Genomic DNA, 19,286 nt, shown 5'->3' on the forward strand with positions numbered 1-19,286 from the left:
AATTGTATATGGATCCATAGGGCTTGACATCCCCGTCCGAGCTAGAGCGCTAGCCTTTCAACGGACGTATGTTATTTGAGTTTAAGACACGTTGGTTTGCGTGTATTAAAACGAATGGGGTAATTATCACTATAGCGTTAAGTTTAGTTACCAGGGTGCTCTGTTACGTAGAATCTATTGATAAACTTTTGCTGAAATCTTGTGGTCTATCTTTATATATGTTTATGACTCGAGCAATTAAACCTATAACTCACCAACATCCGTGTTGACTTTTTAGCATGTTTTATTCTCAGGTCCTTAGAATGCTTCCGCTGTGATGTGCTTGTTGCCTGCATGGAGTCTCTCATGCTTTGTACAAAGTTTATTGCATTCAAAATAAAACTGCGCTGTGTAATAAATAATTGGACTGTGATGTCAACCTGTAAATTAAAGACTTATGTATTTTGGGGTTTTGCTTATACCTAAGCACTCGCCCACATGTTTATAACTTTCTATGTTTAGAAAGTCACTTATTTTAATGAATGCAATATTTTATCAAAACGTATCATATAGAGGTCAAAACCTCACTGTGGAATCAATGATTAACGTGCCGCGTCAATAGCGATTTTGACGGGTCGTTACAGATACTTACTCATCATAATCTCATGTCAACCATATATATATGTCTATATATACCACAACATGTAGTTTTTACAATTTTGTAACGTTCATGAATCGCCGGTCAACTTGGGTGATCAATTGTCTATATGAAACTTATTTCATTTAATCAAGTCTTAACAAGTTTGATTGCTTAACACGTTGGAAACATTTAATCATGTAAATATCAATCTCAATTAATATATATAAACATGGAAAAGTTCGGGTCACTACACATTGAGCTTGAAAGTGATCGACCATTGAACCCGTCAAACGAACCACTTTTTTTTTTTGTTTTCGGGGCCGGGTGTTCCGTGAGACTAACATCATGCTTTTCACAACTTGTTTGGCAACTCTTCCGCGGCCATCTTTTCAATAAAAAAATTGAATTTTTTGAAGTTCTTCTTTATAAGTCAATTTACTTTTCCCAGCCACTTCTCTTTCAATATTAACCGACTGAATGTCATAAGTTGACCCCTGATGAAATTTATTTCCGATTTCACTCACCTTATCGAATTTAGGTGATTTATTTGTAGTAACCTGGGCCACTTTTTGCACCCTTAAAGTCTCATCTTTTTTTGAAGCGGATTTGGGTAAAATACCCTTGTCATTAGCGAGCTTAACATTATCTCCTCTTTTACGAATAGCACCACAATAACCACGACATTCTTTATCAACACATTGGTTTTTAACTTTTTAGCAGCATAAGTGATTGATTTTTTGTTGGAAACGATTTGTTTTTTTGAAGAGGAATCTTTGTTAGAAAGACAAATATTAGGATGTTTAGGACTTAGGAGACAATGAGGGAAACTCCTTTTCATTGAAATCAAATGGGCAATTTTTGGTAAGGAGAACCAATCCCCTGGACACTAGCAAAATCCTTTTCTAGGCTCATATTCTCAAGATTTGGGAAACTAGATACGGAAATATTTTTACTTTGTTCTTGCTTTTATGTATAGAGATTAGAGTGTGCATTGTGTACCTTTTCTATTGAAAGGTGTAGATCAACCTTTTTACCATATCCTTCATACATCAACCTTAAAACTATCATCATTTTGCTTCCAATTGCAAAAATTCAACCCAACCTTCTTTCCTTGGGAAATCCACCATTTTTATCGGAGTACTCTCCAAATTTTCAAACCCGAACATTATTAAAAATGCTTTTAAATCTTTCGGTTCCATTCAAGGCTTACAGAACATGTGACATGCCAGTTATTATTTCAAACCATTAAGCACAATAGTATTCAAAACCGCATATAATAATCCCTCTAATAAGCAGAGTAGTAGTGTTAAACTAGCACTTGAGCTTGATTCAAATCATGTTAGGGATGGTTAATAATAACAAAAATAAAGTAGTTAACAAGGAACACGACAATCAAGTTGCTGGCAACACCTTTAAAAGTTTCAGCTTCCTATTAACTCCGCTAATTACTGATTAAAGAGTTTCTATAACTTACACTCCATTTGATTTGAAGTGGGAATTTTAAAGAATGATCAAAAGCATCAAGTTCAATTATTAGGTTAACATATTATTAAACGGAAACTACTACGGAGTGTCATACAAAAGCATCAAGTTCAATTATCTAGTTGCCAACAAGAAGTTCATAACAGTCAACATATTAGTAGATCACAAACCCTTGACAACACCAGTTTGTGGTCTGGTCTCCATTACAAACAAACACCACCAAAATGCAAATCTCATAACTTCAAAGGCAGCGGCATCCACGGGTCAATTGACGGCATCTAGAGCACCAAATCTTCTTCATGTTGTTGTTGTCTTGTGGTGTTATTCGAATACTATCAGCACCAACCATCTGACCTACAGATCTCAGATATTCACTTAGGTTCCCTAGCTGTCGATCCGAAACACCATCGAATCCCTGCTGACCTGCCAATTAATTAGGAAAGATTTGGTATCTCATACTTACTAAATACATTCAAATCAAATTACAGTATAATAAAAGTATACTACAAGAGTAATATTCATGTGCAATTCATAAATTAATGTTATCAATCAACATGTTCACTAAATGGGCATATCATGATGCCTCCTTACTTATATAAATGAATGTACTCTCTAATTTTATATGTGAAATTTGTTCATTAATTATATCCATATATATGCTGACATGGGAGGATAACATATGAACACAAGAATCAAAACTTACTGATAATGGCATGGTTTCGACGATTATACTCATTAATCATCTTCATCATGTTTCGGTCTTCCTCCCTCTACATAACAAGTAAATCATCAGAAGAAGCATATAGAATTTAAAAAAAGGTTGAAAAAATCATATTGCAGGAAGGAGAGAACATTACTGTAAATGGATAATCATCAAGATTAAACTGAGGATAATCCCGCTATTTTGGGAAGAAGAGCCTCCACTATCATCAGTGTTCTTCAAAGGTTCCTCGAACTAATCCTTTCTCCTCCCATTTTTCTTTTTCTTTTTCTTCTTCTTCTTGGAAGATTTAACAACCTCGAGGTGGTCTAAAAGTAGCAAGGGATGGTGCTGTCGAACTAAATTGGAGGTGCATTTACTGCTCTGACCATTGATATGACCAGTATCTTTGTAGTGATGGAATTAGCGTGTATTGTGTATACTCAGTTCCCTGTGGCAGGCTGTAAACCTTCTTTAAGATGTTTGTTTGATTATGTGCTTACACGAAAACAAAGGAATACAACCAACATTAACAACTGAGGCTCGAAAACAGTAAATGAGGCTCCATAATAATATCATCTACTGCCACATTTATATCAAGAAGTAAATGAGGCTCCATTCTCCACACATCCCATGTTCATGCTAGAAAAATAGGATAGCGGGCTTCATGGCAAAATCACCACTTGATAAACGTGGCTTTTTTTTTGACGTCGCCAATTTCCCTTTTTGTTTTTTCTCAGAGCAGGGTACGATATATACGGATCATTTTAAGTGTCTGAACATAGAATAAGGTTGAGATATTTTCAATAAGCAATCTACAATTGCTTATTTCCTTAATCAAAATGAATATACTCTCGGTGAATTCACATTTACATGGATACAAAATAACATGGATACAAAGACCAGCCAGATTGTTTAGCAAACATTTGCATATAAAGTCACAAACTTTAATACCAAATACCAAAAGCATCAAGTTCAATTATCTAGAGAAACCTAGTTGCCAACAACAAGTTCACAACACTTGAAATATTAGATGACAAACCATTTATTACACCAGTTTGTGGTCTCCATTACAAACAAACACCACCAAAATGCAAATCTCATAAGTTCGTTCAAAGGTAGCCGCATCTACGGGTCAATTGTTGTGTTGTGTTGTTGATAATCGAACACTATCAGCACCAACCATCTGACCTATAGATCTCACAATTTCCCAAAGGTTCCCTATCTGTCGATCTGAAACACCTTCGAATCCTTGTTCAGCTGCCAATTATGAAAGATATTGTAATCTCATACTTAACAAATACATTCAATTCAAATTCAAATAATAATAATAATAACAAAAGTATACCACGAGATTATTCATGTGCTGACATGGGAGGATAACATATGAATACAAGAATCAAAAACTTACCGATAATGGCATGATTGCGACGATTATACTCATTCATCATTTTCATCATGTCTCGGTCTTCCTCCCTCTACACATAGCAAGTAAATAATAAATAATCAGAAATAAAACATACTGAATATATTAAATTTTTTTTTTTTTTTTGAAAAAAGCATAGAAAGGAGAGAACATTACTGCCAATGGATAATCATCAAGTTCAAACTTAGGATAATTCCCGCTATTTTGGGAAGAAGAGCCTCCACTATCATCAGTGTTCTTCAAGAGTTTCTCAGACCGATTCTTTCTCCTAGCACTTTTATTTTTCTTTTTCTTCTTCTTATTGGATGATGAATTAACAACCTCGGGGTCTAAAAGTAGCAGAAAGTCAATCAATTAGTACAAACTATTTTCATGTTACAAACAACTATAATGAGAGACATACATACCATACCTTTATCAACACCCTTCTCTTTCATCCCAGCAGCATTCTGTGATATACATACAATAAGAATTAATTAATTCATTAATTATGATACCAACATAAGTGATTGATACAAGTACACAAAGAATCACGTTGGTTGGTTTGTATTTTATCTGTAACAGGACAAAATGAAATGTTATTCTTATATGCGCGAGTATAACTCACTTTAAAAAAAAATATATAAATGCATTTTCATGTTAAGAGACATATATACCTTACCTTTATCAACACCCTTCTCTTTCATCCCAGCAGCATTATGTGATATACATACAATAAGAATTGATTTTTTAATTAATTATGATACCAACATAAGTGATTGATATACACAAAGAATCACGTTGGCTGGTTTGTATTTTATCTGTAACAGGGCAGAATGAAATGTTATTCTTATATGTGCGAGTATAACTCACTTTTTTTGAAAAAAAAATATAAATGCATTTTATTTTTGACACAATACATACTTAACACATTACTTACTGATGAATAATAAACTATAATACGAACATAATGAAAACTGTTCTGGATCAGCCCCACCAAACATGTTTTCACACGTTACCCAAACAGTCCAAATTGCCATCTCAACTAATTAAAAACAGAAACAAAACATAGGAAGGACTACAGAACATTAGTACCAAAGTTTGTGAGGCCTCGGGATTTTTGGAATTGACCACTGAATCATTAACAGTGGATGATACATCATAAACCCCCTTCTCTTCGTTGATCACAGCATTCTGTAATATACAATAAGTAATAATTAATTATGATACCAGCCGAGCAGACGTCATATAAATACACTGTAATATTTTATACTTTTACATATTTTTGCTTCTAAACAAAAATATATAAGTTTGTTTTCACGTGTAAAAAAAAACTCAACCACATTCAATATTTGTAAGTATTTTGCATTCCATAGCCTTCTTACTCCACTTATCTTACAGTAATCCCTTTGAATTGCATTTACATAATAATAATAATCACAATAAAAATGTATGTATGTCTAAGTGCTCATAAAAACCCTAATTTCACCACTTTCCCTAATTTCACTACTTAACATGAAGCGATGAGCAGCTGTCAATTTTCAAACAGAAAATAGTAAACCTAATAACGATCATTGCTTCTACAGAGAGACATTGAACTAAATTTGAACATATAAAATAAAATGTATGTCTCAGTTGTCATAGAAACCCTAGTTTTACTAGTTCCTTCAAATTAAATGTACACTTAAAACGAAACGATCAATGGATATCATCAAACTAACAGAAAATGTTAAACCTGTTAACGATTATTTTGAATTAAATATAATTGCAAACCTTAAATGTAAAAGTTGAACTAAAATAATATAAACAAAAAAAGATCAGTATTATCGATGATAAAAAATAGTGAGAGTGAGAGCGAGCGAACCAGAGTTGAGAAAATCGAGAAAAGAGAGGACGATGCGACGAGAGAGAGGGGAATCAGCCTCCTTCAAATTCGCCATTTTTTCGTTCAACAAAATCAGTGCAAAATAACAAACGCCGTTTCTTTTTATCTTCCAACAAGTGAAGTGAAGTAGTGACCTAATTATCAATTGACAACTAACAATTGACTTGGGCCTTGGGCTATGATTGTGCTATTGGGCTATTGGGCTTAGATTCTGCTTTTGGGCTACGGTTTAGAGCAAGATATACCAGAGCAAGTGAGCAACCCATTTGACCAACTTAAGTAGTTCCCTTTTTAGCTAAAATTTTGTGGTGGGGGGTTGGGGGATCAACTATATTTCATCATAATTTTGTTGTACAAGTGGTTAACTCTTGCCACTATTATAAGGTAACTAGGTAAGTATATTTTCTATGTTTTATTCGTATGTGAAAATGGCACATACTTTATTTTTGTAATTAAATTTATGAAAGGAAGATATAAAGATTTTTTCTTACCTTTCAAATTTTGCATTTACAGATTTTATGGACACAAAATGACAAGTTTTTATTAGCACATTAAGTACACGAACCATTAAAATTAAATTATTTTAGTGCACCATCCATATGTAACAAGTGCCACAAATATAAAAGTTAGAAAATAAAACAATGACCAACTTTTTCCAAAAAGCAAAATCTATTGTCTTCTTTTCATTACCAACACACCAGGAAGCTCTACATTCCCCCTTGACCCTTTGGAGATTCATCTTTAGTGCTCCAACTATGATTAATCATCATTAGATTAAGCTTAGTCTACAATTTAGTGCTACATTTGTGGTTATTTTATGTTAATCTCATTGCTACCGTCTAAGATGAAGACAAGACCAAAAAAAAAGGTGCTTCCACAATACAATGGCATTTTGGTGTTTTATTTTTTGTTTGTTAATTTTTGTTCTTATTTACTTTTTGCAACTATACAATGTTTTTCTTTTGTTTATATCAATTGTTCGCTTCCGGTCTATAATTCGAAGTTATGTCTAGTCAAAAGTGTTGAAATTTAAGCGCAGATGGAAGCGGTTTCACCAACAATAGTACCAAATTATATTGCTAGTAATTATCGGCTCACACGTTAAACGAACATATAATTAAACAAACAAAAATGAGATAAGTATAGAACATGACGTGTACGGTGTAGATTTACATCGTTAAATTCAATCTATAATCACATGGTAAAAAGTTTAGTCCGCGAATACAAACTATATATTTTTATTATTCAATTGGTACAAAAGTTACATTGAGTTTAGGGGGTTTATTTATATTTATACTGAAACATAAAACATAAACCTTTCAGGTTTTTTAATTAATTTCATAATTAATTAATAAAATAAAAACTTTCTAAAAATTGGATCCTTTCTTTTTTTTTTTTTTTTTTTGCGGCAAACTGGAATTGGATCCTTTCTTCTCGAGTAAACTTGAACTCCAAATAAACTTAGTTCTCGAGTTACTCTCAAGTTACCCTGATTTTTCCCCCACCGAATCTTAAAAGCTCTTCAAAGCAAATCCATACAAAAAACAACATAATGTACAATTTTAATTTGGGAGTGTCTTTTTAATTCAATTTCAACCGAAAGTACTTATTTGAGAACTAACAATCATAACAACCTTCTATTAGATTAGATGAATCTTGCTTTTGTTTTATTACTTTTCTTAACTTAATGATGCCAAGGGAATGCAGATTTCCAGGAAACCTCAATGAGCCATCCAAATTATTTTAGATATTTAGACCTAATTAAAGTTCTCCACCAGCAATGCTTAACCACTGATTCCATTTCTCACCGCCACCATTAGCATATTAAACTTTCTTTTTGACCACTATATTTGTAACCTCAAATGTATGTGCGGTGTGGACCCCTCTTTTTCAAAATTGAGTAGTACGGAGTAGCTTATAGCTAGGCTTTAGTGTTCCGTCTTCCACCAGTCCATACCAGTAATTAAGCTTAACATTGTGTTTGAATGTTTTCGCTAGTGTATAAATATTTATAATTTAAGAATTTATTAGTTAGAGGCAATACGGGATACTGATATTGATACATTGTTTGTTCAAACTTATTCCACATTTGTTATTGTTCAAACATTATGATTAAACATTGTAATTTATATTGAATTGATTGATTCTAAATTAATTGATCAACCTTCGGAATTCAATATTATTATACTAATCACCATATTCCATGTTCATAGAACAGTTTCAATTTTAGGATCTAAAACAGGACATTAACGCAAAACCACTGAAAGTGCACAAAATTGACTATCACTAATATGCCACTTGGACCATAGAATCTAGGTTGTAGGTCATAGGCGGCAACGAGAGGGAGGTTATGCATTGTGGGCTCTTTAAGAATTTGAAAATTAATATGGTTACACATCAACAATAATAATACTCAATCTCACGTATGCAAGACTATGGGTGTGTTTGTCTTTGCGATTTGAACCTGATTTTTTGATTATCACGCTTTCAAATCGTAAATAATCTATTTTTTGTGTTTGGCAAATAATAATTAAAAACTGATTTTTTGCGTTTTAAATGTTTCAAATCGCGTTTTTCAAGAAGTGATGGAGTGGTTACTGTTTTGAAAACGTGGTTTTCAATAAATACTCCTGTCATCTTAATTTACCGTAATACCCTTGTAAAATCCTAATATATGAACTCTAAATTATAACCTACTGGACTTCTCTTCTACATGGTACTACTTTGGACTTTGGAGTCTACCTATGTAATAGTAACCTCTCTCTATTTACGATTCATATGTTGAATTTATTTATCTCTTGACCCCCATATGCAGTGACAAGTTGTTATTGATTGCGACTATTATTTTAGTTTTACTTAAAATTAATCATATACGGAGTATACTGTAAAAAAAATGTTCCAATAAACTGTGTTTGAATCGATATCAAGGTTTAAAACATTATTTTTCGAAACCAAAATTTAATTATATATGATCACTCATATTTCATGATATAGATTACATCATGCATGATAGACTATAAATTTCACAAATCAAATAAATTGACGTATATTTTATAAGTTGGATATAACAATATTATTTACATGCTATATTTTGATATACTATATTTGATAATAGTTTGTTACAATTCATAAAAAAATTGTATAACTAGATATTAAATTTATGTGTTTTCTTATTTGTTTAAGAATACCCCTTTTGGTAAATTTTACAAGTTAAATTATTAAATAATCTCATTTTTTCAAACACTCAAAAAACTGATTATCTGATTATTACGTTATCAAACAACATAATTAAATCCAAACACCATTTATCAAAACCACGTTTTGTTGCAGCAAATTATCTAATTCTGATTATTTAAAACGCATAATCAATTTTTAAAACGCAAATCCAAACACCCTCTATACATTGTGAGTAGGGATGGTGCCCGCGGACAATGGGTTATGGGCACGGGTTCTATATACCCGCGACCCGTCGAATTGTTTTTTTGCTTGTTGAGATCCGTTACCCGTTAGCGGGTAAAATAAAAATTTCACCCATGTCCGTGATCCGCGGATACCCGTGACCCGCGGGTAATAATAATATACAAGTTCGTTAATTTTTTTTAGACTAGTATGGAAATTTATTAACTATAAACAATATGTACAACTAACATGTGTAAAATGACGTGAAAGTCAAGTTTTTTACTTATATGTAATATTATATTTTAAATTATTATTGTGTTACAAGTAAAATCTCTTTTAAAATGATAATTATATGTAATGTATAAACTCGCGGATAAATTAAAAAAAAAAGTCTCATGAATTAGCGGATCAGGTTTTACCCATGACGGGTAGTATGTACCCGCGACCCGCTCGTGACCAGTAAAATGTTTTTACCCGTACCCGTGCCCGCGGGTAAGATTTTATGATTTTACCCGCCAATCACAGATAGGATACCTGCTAGTTACGAGTTTTTTCTCGCCTATTGCCATCCCTGATTGTGAGCTCATGGCCAGTGGAAAAGAAAAACATATTCTTCATCGTTTCACTTAGCCTATGGTGGTATTAATAGCTTGCTTACTTTTATGAACTTGAAAGACAAATCTTTATGAAATTATGACTACGGAAAATGATCAACATTCTTAGGTTCATGTGTTATTTTTTAATTCTCATTTGTACGAGTAATGTTAAGAAATGAGTTGTTTTTGACTTAACGAGTACGCTTTTATAATAGTTTGGTACGTAATGCCCCTAATTACCTAAGCTCCAAAAAATGTGACCACATAAGAGCGCTCCCAACCATGACAGAGTTTCTTCCAGGACTAACCAACCATTCAGCGCCACATCAGCACCTCCATCCCACTTCCTTTCCAGGACTAAACCAGGACTAAACACTCCCAACAATGACACTCCTTCATCACCCACTATATTAATTAATTAATCAATTGTACAAGATTAGTAGCAAAAAGTACCACAAAACTTGCAAGCTTCCGCCCTCAAATATGTTGTAAATGGACGAAAGAGAGGACGGGTCTCGTGGGCGACGGTCTGGGCGCGAGCTGGGCGGAGCCGGTGCCATCGGCGCCCAGCTTGGGCGCGAGCTGGGCGGAGCCTGGGCGCAACGGTTGGGACTACTCTAATACTTAATAATAAATTATAATTCTATATATAGATATTTAAGAATTAGCAACATATATAATAGCCTTCACGACATACCAAATTTGATTCCTATATATAGAGGGCGATACGTTAGCCTCTCTCTTTAATTTATTACGTATAACCTAAATCATTAAAACGGATAGAGGTGCTGTTTGGTAGCAAAAATACAATTACATAACCAAAATACAAGAGACATGTTATTTAATCGCACATTGTCAAACGACTATACCCAAAAACACCTTCTCGGACACTACCGTCCGAAAGAGTTGAAGATACCCAACTCGAACATGATCAGAAAAGAAAATATGTAAAACCTTCGAGAAAAGTCGTAATTTGACCGAGTGTTGGATCCACTTCTGAAAATGGAGTGATAGAAAACTCATAAATAAAAGATTATTTTTGGAACGTCGTACGAAAATCGTACAATTTACTTTTTTTTTTTTTTTTTTTTGAAAAGCAATTTTATTTCATTATATACCACAAATTTACAGTACACGACTTACAGTACATATTCCACAACATGTGGAGCACGGCATACAGTATATCTCAGTCACACAATATCGTACAATTTACTTATGGAAACGCCCCAGGGACAAGATCAAATAACCTAGAAATGGAGTAAGGTGAGACAAGAGGTCAAGTTCTTGTAAAGATTTTTACGACCCAAAAACAACGCAAGTGATTCAGCAGAATCATGCCAACAAATTTGAAGACTAATTGTTTACACTTTGCAACTACGAGATATATTTCGCCCTTGCGAAAAGCCATGCAAGTCAAATTTTGTTCTTTGTTTGATATTCTTCACCATCCAACAATTCTATATAGGCACCTACATCAACCACTCTATGGATGATTTGGTGATACCGTAATTGTGTGTTTTTTAACGATAAGTCTTTGAAAAAGTGTAATCTCTTTAATTGTATTAGATTTTATGTTTTTCTTTGGCTTAAATATAGGGGTAAATACGTTTCGAATTGGAACTCTCGGCTAATTTGCTTTTTGTAATGCTCTTCTAGCGACTTGGTAGAGAGCTCGTTTGTTTTTCTTTATAAAAGTTTGCCTTCCCAAAAAAAAAAAAAAAAAAAAAAAAAAATTTGAAATGGGTACTTGGACATTATGATAAATGCATGAAAGATGTTCAAGTAACTAACGAGTGACTCCTTAATTACGAGTAGCATATCGTGGCGCGTTCTCAATGAATATCTGACATTACGTGCTCTCAAAAGTGTCATTAGAAACAAAATGCTAACCCGAGCGATCGATCAAGAGCTATTCCAAGAAGAACCAACTGATTTAGAGGATGACGACCCGGACTATACCTCTATCCCAAACCCAACTCAGTTTGAGAATCTATTCCGACAACACCCCGTCCACCGTCTATCGGGTCGTTCCAAGAGTAAAAAGAGTTTGAGTATGTGGGCTATGAGAGAGGTTATATGCACAATCCTTCTTCTATTCTAAAATAAAAAAGAGTCGGTTCTCAGCTAATAAATTGAGAAATTTACATCCTTGGAGAAAAAAAGTCGTCTCTCTAAAAAAATGATTCTCATCCAATTATGTGAGTTAATAGATTCACACTCAGGTTGGTCCCTCCGCCTATACATGCACCCATAAGGACACCAATGGCAGCAGCTTGTCCTCCATATGAAATGTCCCGTTCATATTGATTATAAACGTTCCATATTAATTGATTTCGTTGCGAGGTTTTGACCTCTATATGAGACGTTTTTCAAAGACTGCATTCGATTTTAGAACAAACCATAACCTTTAAAATATTATGACGATTATCAAATAACGATAATCTAAAAATATAGCGTTTTTCACACGATCATTACATAATGGTTTACAATAATAATACACATCAACATAAGTCTTCGAATGCAGTTTTTAAATAATATTATACAAGCATGGACTCCAAATCTTGTCCTTAATTTAGTATGCAACAGCGGAAGCTTTTAATAATCACCTGAGAATAAACATGCTTAAAACGTCAACAAAATTGTTGGTGAGTTATAGGTTTAACCTACATATTATCAAATCATAATAATAGACCACAAGATTTCATTTTTATAACACATCTCATATCAGGCATTTCGCAAACTGCATAGAGATAAAAATCATTCATATGTTGAACACCTGGTAACCGACCTTAACAAGATGCATATAGAATATCCCCATCATTCCGGGACTCTCATCGGATATGATAAATCGAAGTACTAAAGCATTCGTAACTCGGATGAGGCTTGTTGGGCCAAATAGATCTATCTTTAGGATTCGCGTCAATTAGGGGCCATTTCCCTAATTCTTAGGCTACCAAGCTAAAAAGGGGCATATTCGGTTCGATAATCCAACATAGAAAGTATTTTCGATTACTTGTGTCTATTTTGTAAAACATTTATAAAATCGCATGTATTCTCATCCCAAAAAAAATAATAGATTTTAAAAGTGGGACTATAACTCACTTTCACAGATTTTTACTTCGTCGGGAAGTAAGACTTGGCCACTGGTCGATTCACGAACCTATAACAAATATGTACATATATATATATCAAAGTATGTTCAAAATATATTTACAACATTTTTAATACGTTTTAATGTTTTAAGTTTATTAAGTCAGCTGTCCTCGTTAGTAACCTACAACTAGTTGTCCATAGTTAGATGTGCAGAAATAAATCGATATATATTATCTTGGATCAATCCACGACCCAGTGTATACACGTCTCAGGCTAGATCACAACTCAAAGTATATATATTTTTGGAATCAACCTCAACCATGTATAGCTAACTCCAACATTACTGCATATAGAGTGTCTATGGTTGTTCCAAATAATATATATACATTGGTCGATATGATATGTCAAAACATTTGCATACGTGCCTATGGTATCCCAAGATTACATAATATATTAGAATACATGTAATACAATATAAGTTAGCTAGGATATGATTAATATAGATTTGTTACCAATTTTCACTTAGCTACAACAAGAAAAATTATCCAATCTTGTTTTACCCATAACTTCTTCGTTTTAAATCCTTTTTGAGTGTTTCAAGTTGCTATGGTTTTATATTGAACTTAAGTTTATGAATCTAAACAGAAAAAGTATAAGTTTATAGTCGGAAATACAGATTACAAGTCGTTTTTGTAAAGGTAGTCATTTCAGTCGAAAGAACGACGTCTAGATGACCATTTTGGAAAACATACTTCTACTTTGAGTTTAACCATGATTTTTGGATATAGTTTCATGTTCATAATAAAAATCATTTTCCCAGAAGAACAACTTTTAAATCAAAGTTTATCATAGTTTTTAATTAACTAACCCAAAACAGCCCGCGGTGTTACTACGACGGCGTATATCCGGTTTTACGGTGTTTTTCGTGTTTTCCGGTTTTAAATCATTAAGTTAGCATATCATATAGATATAGAACATGTGTTTAGTTGATTTTAAAAGTCAAGTTAGAAGGATTAACTTTTGTTTGCGAACAAGTTTAGAATTAACTAAACTATGTTCTAGTGATTTCAAGTTTAAACCTTCGAATAAGGTAGTTTTATATATATGAATCGAATGATGTTATTGTGACGACCCGGGAATTTCCGACCAAATTTAAACTTTAATCTTTATATGTTTCCGACACGATAAGAAAAATCTGTACTGTTGAGTCTCGAAAGTGTTGAAATCTATATCCATGTAATCAATTACCCTTTGACCCTGTCTGACGATTCACGAACAGTTATGTGTAAATAAAATATATATATATATATATATATATATATATATATATATATATATATATATATATATATATATATATATATATATATATATATATATAAAAGTGTATATATGATACTTTGAGTTAATAAAATAAATCAATTGGAATTAAACATATAAAAATAATAAACAATTAAGTATTTATATATAAATATATACATGATATTATTATGAACTTCTAGGCATATATGTGATACCTAATAATACTTATTATTTGTACATTTGTGATACATGTATATATATATATATATATATATATATATATATATATATATATATATATATATATATATATATATATATATATATATATATATATATATATATATATATATATATATATATATATAAGAAGTTACTACTCAATATAAGAAATATATTATAGTGTAAAATATATTAAATGTATAGACATTAAATATTTAATATATTACTATATAATACTAATAATAAAATTTAAGTACAAGTTAGAATATTAAAGTTATATTACTATCATTACTTTCATTAATATTATTATTAATATTAAGATTAATATTTGTATAAACATATAAATTTGATAAGTATAAGTCGTTATATTATTATTGTTAATATTACTATTATCAATGAAATTAATATTATTATAACTGATAATATTATTAGTACCATTAACATTACTAATATTTTTATTATCAATAATATTAGTATTATTATAATTAGTATGTTGTTATATTATATATATATATATATATATATATATATATATATATATATATATATATATATATATATATATATTTATAATCATCATTACCATAATATTATTATTATAACTATTATAATTGTATTATCAGTATTTATTAAGAGTATTATTATCATAATTAATAAGATTAATTTATAATCTAAAATAAATAAATATATAGATATAATAAATATATATATATATATATATAACATCGGATAAAGATATATATATAATAGATAGGCATATAAAAATAGATATAAAGATATATAAATATGCTAAAGGCAGATAAACAAGGAGTAGAGTCCAAAAATCTGTTTGATATCGTTATCTGTCCTGTTAAATTTGTCTGTACGACTGAATGGATTCATATATACTGGACAAAATCAGTTTAAGATCCACATCAAGTTTTATTTTTATTTTATTTCTGATTTTATCTGTTTAGTGAATGCTGTCGACATCCCTCACACAACAAAACAACCCTTAATCAATTATCATTACTCTTTTAATCGATTTACTGCACGTTGAATATCCAACTACTACGAATTTGAAGAAAAACTTGACAGCAGCGAACCCAACCTTTTTTCTTTCTTTTTTTTCGTGACCTGTTCTAACCCATAATTCCAAATTCGAATCAACAGCAAAATCTATTAATGTAGGAATGTTAGGAATCCGTCCCTTAACCTATCTGGGAATTTACAGGCTCTAATTCTTTCGTTTGAGCTTAAATTTCGAAGTCAAAGATAATTTTACAAAAAGTCAAACAGATTTCTAAGAACGAATTTGAGTAATCTGTTACGATTCAGAGTCAATTGAGGATTCTAGTATGTTATAATGATGGATTAGAAGATATTTTGTGAAGACATTAGGGTCTCAAAACATCCTAATTTTTAATTTGAATTTTGAGTTTATTGGTATTCTTGCGAATTTTTGCTGCTGCTGTTAATTATTTTTTTTCTTCTTTTCTGTCGATCAAGATTTCACAACAGGGTTGATACATTTCAATTTTTCAATTTCTTAATTTGTTGCTAAAAATTCTTAGTTTTGGGTTTCCTAGTCGACTGAGTACATTGGAGAAGAAGAGATAACAGGAAACAGAATAGGACGGGTTATATTTATTAGGATAGCAGTTATAATCAGAAAACAGGCAGTAGCCGAATGGTTAGGTGATGGTGTCGGGTTTCGAGAGGTCGGGGGTTCGAGTCCCTGGAGCTGCAGCATATTTTTTTGGACAATTCCTTCTAAGGTAGTCTTTATTGTTGTTATTATTATTATTATTATTATTATTATTATTATTATTATTATTATTATTATTATTATTATTGTTATTATTATTAATTGTTATTATTATTATTATTATTATTATTATTATTATTATTATAATTATTATAATTATTATAATTATTATAATTATTATTATTATTAAGTATTGATATTATTATTATTAGTATTATTATTTTTATGTAAACATAAGTACTATGACTAATATTATTATCATTTTGTTATTAAGTTACACCATTAAATATTGGTAACGTTATTTTTAGTATTAGTATCATTTTAAACTTATTATTGTCATTATTATCATTAATATTAGCATTTTTATCTTATGTATAGTTATTACTGGCATCAATATCATTAAGTATTATTATCATCAATATTAGTATACTAGGAGTACCCTTTTAACATAAATTTTAGTATTATCAATTATGATCATTAAAAATTTCTATTAAAACGATAATTATGATTAAACTTATCATTTCTATTGAAAATACTATTGTTACTAAAACTATTATTTTTACTTATCATCATTAATAAATTATCATTTTTATTAAAGTTACTATTATCAGTATTATTATTATTATTATCCTTAAACTAATATTACTACCATTGATAATAATCTTACAAAACGAAAGATATATGTATATATAATACAAATATATTTATTAAATAAAGTATACTAATGCTACATAAAATTTCATCCTAATTAGTAACATTAATTAAATATCAAATAAGTATTATAATGTAAAGAAAGCATTAATAAAAATTATATATATAAGAATATTAATCTTAATACATACAATAATAGGTATACGTTTATTTGATTACGATCAACTGTTTTAATATATATAAATGATATAGGTTCGTGAATCCGAGGCCAACCCTATACTTGTTCAATGTCGTTCTATATATTTTTACTATAAAATACATTAGGTGAGTTTCATTTGCTCCCTTTTTAAATGTTTTTGCAATATATATTTTTGGGACTGAGAATACATGCGCTGCTTTATAAATGTATGACGAAATAAACACAAGTACTTAAAACTACATTCTATGGTTGGATTATTAAACTGAATATGCCCCTTTTTAGTCTGGTAATCTAAGAATTAGGGAACAGACACCCTAATTAACGCGAATCCTAAAGATAGATCTATCGGGCCCAACAAGCCCCATCCAAAGTACCGGATGCTTTAGTACTTCGAAATTTATATCATGTCCGAAGGAGGATCCCGGAATGATGGGGATATTCTTATATGCATATTGTGAATGTCGGTTACCAGGTGTTCAATCCATATGAATGATATTTTGTTTCTATGCATGGGACGTTTATTTATGAGAACTGAAAATGAAAATCTTGTGGTCTATTAAAATGATGGAAATGATTATTTATGTTAAACTAATGAACTCACCAACCTTTTGGTTGACACTTTAAAGCATGTTTATTCTCAGGTATGAAAGAAATCTTCCGCTGTGCATTTGTTCATTTTCAAGATATTACTTGGAGTCATTCATGACATATTTCAAAAGACGTTGCATTCGAGTCATTGAGTTCATCAAGATTATTATTTAGTCAATTATAGTTAGATATATTATGATATAGTATGCATGTCGTTAACTTTCGATGAAACGAAAGATTGTCTTTTCCAAAAACGAATGCAATGTTTGTAAAATGTATCATATAGAGGTCAAGTACCTCGCGATGTAATCAACTGTTGTGAATCGTTTATAGTCGATATGGACTTCGTCCTGATGGATTAGGACGGGTCTCTACAGTTGGTATCAGAGCGGTGGTCCTAGCGAACCAGGTCTTGCATTAGTGTGTCTAACTGATAGTTGTTTAGATGCATTAGTGAGTCTAGACTTCGACCGTGTCTGCATGTCAAAATTTTTGCTTATCATTTTGTGTCGAAAATTACTTGCTTATCATTCTTAGGGAATCACTTGCTTATCATCTTAAGTCTAGACACATCTTATTGCATTGATTGCATGTTTAGTGTATAGATAAAATTCATATCTTAGCATATCTGCTAATTCACATCTTAGCGTAGCTGTTACTGTAGACTTTGCTTGACAGCTTCCGCAGATTCCTCCGTAATTTATGGGATTTTAGTATTACATATGCATATTTAAATTATGTATTGCAGTGTACTAATCTACATCTTATTCTATTTCTTATCGAAAATCCTTCATCTGATCGTACAAGATGAATATCTCAACCAGTTAGAGTCCTTTAGATTCCGATAGCTATTCAGATAGTTATTCCGACAGCTATTCCGACATAGAGTTTCACTCGAGCTCCAAAAGCAAAGTCACCAGAGTGAATCAACCAATCATCCATCCTCAATTCATCTGATGGGTTCGTAGTCTACTCAATCAATGGAGACGCGAAGAAGGCGATCCCTTTCACCAACCGAATTCACCTCTTGGCGATGAACCTGAAACACTTACCGGCGAACCTATCTGAAACACCATTTTTAGCCTCATTTCCTGAGTAGCTCGACATGATTATATTCTACCCACAATTCTAAACCTTATTCATCCACTTGTTCCGACCGACAATCATCCCAGAATAATGGAAGAAGTCAACGAGCTTCGCGCCTGAGTTGTAGCCTTAGATAATATGGTGCAAAACATACCAGCTTTGGCAACATCATCAGCACCAACAGTACCATCAATAACAGCAACAGTACTCTCAACAATCCATGCCTCAACATCTCATTATGTACCTCGAGCATATTCATCAATCTGCGAATCATTCTACATCATTTATCTTCGTTTGACATGACGATTATGT

The 19,286-nt window shown here is 31.5% G+C and overlaps 1 protein-coding gene across 1 annotated transcript; it reads right to left on the reverse strand.

Annotated features, from left to right (window-relative positions):
• Positions 1 to 2,147: 2,147 nt before the first annotated feature.
• LOC139848762 (uncharacterized) lies at positions 2,148 to 6,146 on the reverse strand. The gene is made up of 9 exons (XM_071838462.1): positions 6,071 to 6,146; positions 5,685 to 5,737; positions 5,302 to 5,400; positions 4,640 to 4,676; positions 4,384 to 4,556; positions 4,213 to 4,279; positions 2,959 to 4,061; positions 2,805 to 2,871; positions 2,148 to 2,524 (listed from the first exon to the last, which is right to left on the reverse strand). The coding sequence occupies exons 1-7, from the start codon at positions 6,144 to 6,146 to the stop codon at positions 3,937 to 3,939; spliced, it is 630 nt and encodes a 209-aa protein (XP_071694563.1). The 3' UTR covers positions 2,148 to 2,524; positions 2,805 to 2,871; positions 2,959 to 3,936.
• Between the last annotated feature and the right edge of the window lie 13,140 nt (positions 6,147 to 19,286).

The sequence above is a fragment of the Rutidosis leptorrhynchoides genome, chromosome 5, assembly GCF_046630445.1.
Source record: "Rutidosis leptorrhynchoides isolate AG116_Rl617_1_P2 chromosome 5, CSIRO_AGI_Rlap_v1, whole genome shotgun sequence".
Taxonomy (NCBI): Eukaryota; Viridiplantae; Streptophyta; class Magnoliopsida; order Asterales; family Asteraceae; genus Rutidosis; species Rutidosis leptorrhynchoides.

Coding starts and splice junctions, on each gene's coding strand:
- LOC139848762 (XM_071838462.1), bottom strand. CDS start 6,146: ATGGCGAATTTGAAGGAGGCTGATTCCCCTCTCTCTCGTCGCATCGTC. Junction 5,738..6,070: donor TCTCGATTTTCTCAACTCTG/GTTCGCTCGCTC, acceptor GAAAATTGACAG/CTGCTCATCGCTTCATGTTA. Junction 4,677..5,301: donor CCGAGGCCTCACAAACTTTG/GTACTAATGTTC, acceptor TGTATATCACAG/AATGCTGCTGGGATGAAAGA.